The sequence below is a fragment of the Drosophila persimilis genome, unplaced genomic scaffold, assembly GCF_003286085.1.
Source record: "Drosophila persimilis strain 14011-0111.01,24,50 unplaced genomic scaffold, DperRS2 tig00000191-arrow-pilon, whole genome shotgun sequence".
NCBI lineage: Eukaryota > Metazoa > Arthropoda > Insecta > Diptera > Drosophilidae > Drosophila > Drosophila persimilis.
The window spans coordinates 3,805,626-3,813,040 of record NW_020825298.1 but is presented as its reverse complement, the minus strand read 5'-3'; the positions used below and the strand labels follow the sequence as shown (position 1 = coordinate 3,813,040).

Here is a 7,415-nt window from a genome sequence, read left to right as displayed (position 1 = left end):
CACCTCTCTCAGGATCGCGAGGATCCAGACTGTCGAACGGCATGAAAATGATGCCGTCTCGACTACGAAAATGAGGTCGATTTTTGGCAATTTTCTTGATGTAAGTCTGGAGACCCTCGGGAAGGGAGGAGCTGGTGTAGAATGTTGGTACGCCTACAGAAGTTCGCGCATAACATCCTAGATTCCTGAAGCAGCAGCGGTATCTCAACCAGAATCAGAACCAGATCTACCCGTACCGCCCGCAGAAGCAGGCAACTTGATCGGCGGCGCTCCATTAGCGCCATTGGCTCTCATAGCAGCAGCTACAGCTGTACCATCCGTGTCGACCGCCACCAGCCAATACTTAAACAAAATACGTTAAACTAATTTTATCGTTAGATCAACCATTTTAATAATTGGGTTGACTTATAAAATGTTGCTGGAAACACACGCACGTATCCTTAAATGTCTAGTCTAGTACATAAATTTACTCACAAATCTTTTGGATTAATATTGCGCTGCGCTGTGCTTTCTTATCAAATTTTCTTTGTTTTCTAATGCTATAAACCATAAAAAAACATATTTATCAATTTGTGCCTTAAGCCTGATCGGGGGAAGCTATATATCTCGCATCGTATAAATCTAAATGTAAACTATAAGAAATCACACAAAACTATATCAAGTGAAAATGCGGGGAAACAAATTAAATTCGTAACAAATGTACAGGGAAATAATGTAAGTGATGTAAAAAAATATAGTTTCACGATCTAGTCTAGATCTAGATCTAGTCTTGAGATTAACTTGCTGCCAGATGCCATAGGGCTGTCTGAATCAATTACAATATTTAAGCTGTTTTGTTTTTACAAAGAATTTTCTATTTCTTGTGGTTTTCGTTTTCGTTTTGTTTTTCTTTTCGTTTCGTTTTGGCAATTGGTTACGCGCTTCGCTTCTCAAAGTTTTGCTGTAGTTCTAGTAGGTTATATTCTGTTAAAATCATCCAAATCCTTGACTGCAATCGGTAGTTTCGCTTACAAGAATATACACTGCTCGAATGTATATATAAAAAGTGGTCCTTAATTCGAGACGTGTGGCTAAAACGTTTGTATGTATATATACATATATGTATATATATATATATATATATTTTATGTATTTTTTGTGTGTCTTGCTGGGTGCTATTGCTATTCAAACGAAATGAAGTACAAAATGAATCACTGAAGTTCTCAAGTACAAAAAGAAAAACTCGCAATTCTGCTCGATCGGACACACTACGGACTACAGAATACAGATCTCTTCTTGTTTTTAGTAAGCTAATATAAATCACGATAATATGGCCACGCTGCGACGCGGACCGCCCTGACTGATGTTGTCCATGGAGGACCACTTCTTGATGCCATTCTTGAGAGCCTCGGCTGTGACTTTGTCCTGCATCACCCGCGACATGGCCTCCAGCTTCTGGGCGCGCTCCTTCGACAGCGGCTCTGTGGGAAAGTTGAGCTCATTTGCCTCGGCCAGTGTCCGCAAATCGAAATAGTATTTAGCATACACAGAGGAGGGCACATTGATGTTGAACTGCAGCAGCTCCAGAAACTGTCGCTCCAGCTCGTTCATGTCCTCCACCGTAATGTCTTTGAGTATCTGGCAGTAGTCCACATTCCAAACAGCCTGATCGTCCCACACCTTAGAGGCGAGCAGTATGGCACCTGGAGAGATGCAGGGATTATTAAATGGAATCTCGAGTAGATTGCTTCCAGCTTCATGCGATGTACTCACCCAACACCATGCGCTTCCAGTTGGATGGCCCAACATCCATCTCCGCGTAGGTGAGGAGTCGCTCTAGGTAGACTAGCGTGATGATTGCACACTCCGCCGTCAGTTGGGCGGCATTGAAGAGCGTCCGCACAAACTTGTAGATCTGGCGGTGCTCGGGATTGTGAGTGTCATAGTTCTCGGGCACTGGGTCATGCGTCAGCGGATGCATCTTCTCGTCGAATATGTCCAGCCGCCGATCCGACTGACGGTTCTTGATGTGATAGTAAATCGCCAGCGAGACGCACTTGACGGTGTTCTTGAGATTTGGCTGCGAAACAGTGCTGTCGTCCAGGTAGATTGTAGAGCAGGAAGAGCTCTTCTTCATGCCACCGCCAACACCGCCGCAGCTGTTGCCACCGGGTGTGCTGCCACCGCCTCCAATGCTGCCAGCCTGTTGGGCAATCTGCTGCTGAGAGCGCTTCCGCGTCATGCCGCCATTCTCCACCTTCGAGCGTTCGAGGAACATGGTGGCTGCCGAGGGATCCACCGATGGATCCTCATCGCCACCCTCCAAAGCTTCTCGCTCCGAGATGTGCTGCAGATTCTGTTGATTCTCGAAATTGTCGCTGCTGCCCTGCTGGTGGTGATGATGATGATGGTGCACGGCCGCCGTGGAGCCATGATGATGATGTCCGTCCAGCTGGTGCTGCGAGGTGTGTGGCGGATGATTCAGCTGGTGGCGCTCCTCAAACACTGGCGGCATGTCCTTGGACTTGCGGTCCGACTGCGGACTGGAGTACGCACAGCACGAGTTCTTGTTTCCCATGATTGATGGATGATTGGAGTAGTTTGGAGTGGGTTGGCAGTTTAAATGCAATTTGCTGTCTCTCTGTCTTTAGTCCTGGCTTTGGCTCTGGTTCTGATGTCGTTTCGTTCACGCTCGGATGTCGTTTTTGGCACTTGGTCGTCTTGGGTGAACCGATTGGTTGTCTATCAGCATGGCGCTGGCGTTTGTATCGTTCCACAATAACCTGCCGCTACTACTACTGAACGCTGCTGACCCCGAACCGAAGAATATGCACTGCAAAAGAAGATAGGCAATTAGAAAAGGGATTCCATTTGCTCGGTTTACTCTTATCTAGCGTCTCTACACTCATTATTAGTTACGTTTTTCGTATTCGGAGATAAGATTCTGTTTTGTTTGCCCAAAAGCGGAATATCGCTCCAGCTTAAAGGCCAGCCGGATTATTGTGCAAAAATTAATTAACCCCAGGCACGACAACAGCAGGCGGGGCGCGACACCCGACAGTAGGTGGGTTGCAGGTTGCCTAATTTGGCGAGGTCTTTGTGGGTTTTTCTCTCTTTTTCTTCAGTTTTTGGTTTTCGCTTTTTTATTGGGGCGGGGCTGGGTGGCTTGTGACTTTTGCTTCGTTAGGCGAGTGATGTGTTACTGTCACCAAAAACTGATGGCCCAGATTTAGATTACTATATCACACTGTCAAACGGTGGGCTCTACATTAATCACGGTCCAAAAATGAATGAATGAATAAATGAATGAATGGAACGGCTAGCTTCATCGTCGGCAAAGTGTCGCTGGCAGCGCAGTCTGAGGAAAAACACCCACGACACGCTTATGGCTCTCGTTTCTTCCTCCCCAAAGACTTGGCAGGCAGCGAATACAGGTTGCCTGTATTAAGTGATTCTTACTTGATTGACACTTAACTTAATTAATTAAACACTCTTCACACATTTTTTCATTGTTTTTCGTTTTCAGTAGTGTGACCGCGGATTTATCTATAAAATATACCGTCCGACCATCAGAAATATACCGTCTCATTTAAGAAATATACCGTAAATATACTGACTGACATATACTGAATTCAAGTTCTACATATTGCTCGTTTTCGATCTTCCGTGGAATATTACTAGCTAGATAGAACTTTTATCCATGCCCACATAATTTTATCCGATTAACGAATCAATTTTCTACTTAACTGGCTAGTCTTTAGTCTTTGCTTTTATTGTATTTTGGCTAAAGCAAGGCATAAACAAAATAGTTCAACAAAAAAAAACATCAAGATATGATACGTGTATAGGCCTTTGTACACCCTATTTCGATAATTTCATATGAAGATGAAACGTAATTTATTAAGACCTTTTCACAAATTGATGTGTTTTGGACATATTCATTATTTATTAGTATCTTGTATATAGGATAACAAACATTTTCTCAACTCTATAGCATCCTTTTCCCTAGGGTATGAAAATTAGTGTTGCCGGTAATCATTGTTGTCAACCGGTTATTCACCAATAAATACTCGTTTTTATCTTCCGTCGTATATTCCCAGCTATATAGCACATTTAGCCATGCCCACGTAATTTTATACGATTGATGAATCAATTTCATACAAGATTGGCTAATTTTAAGTACTCCCTTATATTTGATTTTGTCTAAAAAATGGTTTAAACAAAAAAGGTAAAAGCATAAAACGTATGTGTGTACAGAATGAAACGTAACTGTGCCTGGAATGTTACGTCATTGTTGCTGGTCAACAGGTATCCTCTATGAGTATAGGCGTATTTATACCCTATTTCATTAATTAATATGAAAAACTGTTTTCCAAACTGCTCTCTCAGATTTGGGATTCATTGGAGCTTGAGATAAGAAATATTTTCTCTATTTTATTATATACTTTTCCCTAGGGTACTACGAAATTGTTGCTACCGATTCAAAACCCGATTCGAATATAGATATTACGTCATAGACAACTCGAAGATACCCTATAACCGATTTCGAGAGCAAAATAAATACCGAAATATACGGCCTCATTTCCAAAATATACCGGACCGATTATAAAAACGACCTTAGCCCACTTAAGCCCCTTTTATTAAACAGGATAACGGCTTGAGTTGAGCCATGGAAAAAAATACAAAATAAATACCGAAATATACGGGCTCATTGAGCAAGTCCACTAACCATACAGTATATAGATGTGCCAGTTCATACAACGAAAGTGTCACACACCGGCTTGCGCTATCCGTACCCCAGAGTGACGTCATCATGAGAGAGAGAGCGCAGAGAGAACATCTTTGCATGTGTTAGTACACACGCAATATGTTTCGACAAAAATATGTGATTGTATGTTTTTTCAGATTTTTTTAACTCTCTCAGGTCTGATCTGTTTTGCCACCAGCATGTTTTAGTGTATGGGTGCACATGCATTCTCACGTACTTTGCGTGTGTGTGTTTACTATTGCTGGCCGCTAGAACTGAAATTTGAGTTTGGTTCTTGTTTCGGGTCTTTTGATGGACTGACCTACCGCCACAAAATAAATGAAGAATGGGCAGGGGGTGGGGGTATGGTACACTAGGGCGCGGGAAACAAAATAAAAGCTTATTTGTTATTTGTTTGATTTATACCACAAAATATAAAATATTACAATAATATAATTACACATTTATTTCCTTTCCGTCGGTTCTCGACTATATATAATAATATAATTGCACATTTATTTCCTTATCTTAAGCAGGTTGATTATAAATTATACAAATTATGCAAACGCCGTCGGTTCTCGACGTTTTGTTTATATCAAAGACTATACAATACCAAAGACTATACAATACCAAGATGTTGCATGAGCGACCAAAAAGCTGTTCTATGGCGGGTCCTAACATTAGAACCCAAAAGGCACGAGGGAGCGCGCGGGGTTTCAATTCCCTTTTCGCCTGTACTTCGTCTCTACCGCGACCCCGCTGCCCATCGGTTTCTTCTGTTCGGCAATTCTGGACTCTCGAGCCTCAGCACCGTCGAAGCGGTGGTCGCGGATCGCCGATGTCTTTGGAGCGGCACAGTGGGAAAATTCGATTGGAAAATTCTCTATTAGAATTTATCTAAAGCACTCATACAATTTTTTTACTATTTCGGCTGAGTCCCACTGTGCCGCGCCAAAGACATCAGCGACCACGCTGCCCTACGGTTTCAGCACGCAGACGATTCATATTTTGTTTTTGTATTCTTTCTCTCGAGACACACCGACTCGACGCTGACCGGGCAGCAGTAATTTTGAAAACCCTCATGCAATATACGAATGTAATAAACTTTAATATTTATGTGCATATGTATGTACATAAGATATTTTATAATTGAATTAGAAAATTTATGGGTATTGTCCATGAGAGTATTCAAGGTGCGACCGGCATCTAAATTTGTACTTTGCAGATTCCCGTCGGAAAGCGCGCGATTGACAATTGATTTGAAATATACAGTATGTCAAGAAACTCTTTACACACTGAAAATAAATTAAATTTTTTGACTTTGGATTCGATGAAAAAACGGCTCCAGCATGTAGTCAATGCTAAGGGAGGACATACCAAATATTAAAATAAGTTAAATATATTAAATAATTACGAAGAATTTTGAATTTAAAAAATGAAAATATTTTGTGTAAAGAGTTTCTTGACAGTGTCAAAAATGAGTAATCATTGTTTTTGTTGTTTTGTAAGTTACCTATTTATAGTTTTGTTATTCTTTTTTCACTAACTACTTTATAATTAATCCCTGAATGGTTAGGAATTAAAAAAATTTGATAAATTTGAACCAAAGGCCATTATTTTCTTATCCAAAGTCAAAAAGTGTAATTTAATTTCAGTGTGTAAAGAGTTTCTTGACATACTGTATGTAAAACCAATTCCATTTATATTTATGCATATTTATTTAAGTATATATATATATTTTCTTATATTGTATATTTAGATACATCATTGTTTTAGTTATAATAAACAAAAACGTCGAGAACCGACGGCTTTTGCATAATTTGTATAATTTATAATCAACCTGCTTAAGATAAGGAAATAAATGTGCAATTATATTATTGTAATATTTTATATTTTGTGGTATAAATCAAACAAATAACAAATAAGCTTTTATTTTGTTTCCCGCGCCCTAGTGTACCATACCCCCACCCCCTGCCCATTCTTCATTTATTTTGTGGCGGTAGGTCAGTCCATCAAAAGACCCGAAACAAGAACCAAACTCAAATTTCAGTTCTAGCGGCCAGCAATAGTAAACACACACACGCAAAGTACGTGAGAATGCATGTGCACCCATACACTAAAACATGCTGGTGGCAAAACAGATCAGACCTGAGAGAGTTAAAAAAATCTGAAAAAACATACAATCACATATTTTTGTCGAAACATATTGCGTGTGTACTAACACATGCAAAGATGTTCTCTCTGCGCTCTCTCTCTCATGATGACGTCACTCTGGGGTACGGATAGCGCAAGCCGGTGTGTGACACTTTCGTTGTATGAACTGGCACATCTATATACTGTATGGTTAGTGGCAAGTCCCAACAATCGGCTTTCGATATTATCGACTGCATAGTTGAGCTGCGCGCCTAAGTTAAATACCTGTTAAAAACTGTTTGGAAGCTGGCTTGGCTTTAGCTACTCGCAATTTGCTGGAGTTACTCAAAAAAATATATCAAAAAAAGGTTAATTTGTTCAAAAAGTGGTCAAAATATTTGCTGCTATTCGGATAAAATTATATATTTTCCTCGGTCGAACACTAATTAAAGTTATTTTGATTAGGTTTAATAAGAATTTTATTAGTATATTAAAAGTCATATGGTGTTATTATAATTTACTTGAAAGTATTTTGTAATAAGCATACATCTCAGCC

The 7,415-nt window shown here is 40.3% G+C and overlaps 1 protein-coding gene across 1 annotated transcript; it reads right to left on the bottom strand.

Moving 5' to 3' along the window:
• Positions 1-366: 366 nt before the first annotated feature.
• On the bottom strand, positions 367-3,485 carry LOC6595488 (cyclin-Y-like protein 1). The gene is made up of 3 exons (XM_002020557.2): positions 3,439-3,485; positions 1,753-2,812; positions 367-1,682 (listed from the first exon to the last, which is right to left on the bottom strand). The coding sequence occupies exons 2-3, from the start codon at positions 2,555-2,557 to the stop codon at positions 1,300-1,302; spliced, it is 1,188 nt and encodes a 395-aa protein (XP_002020593.1). The 5' UTR covers positions 2,558-2,812; positions 3,439-3,485; the 3' UTR covers positions 367-1,299.
• Positions 3,486-7,415: the final 3,930 nt, after the last annotated feature.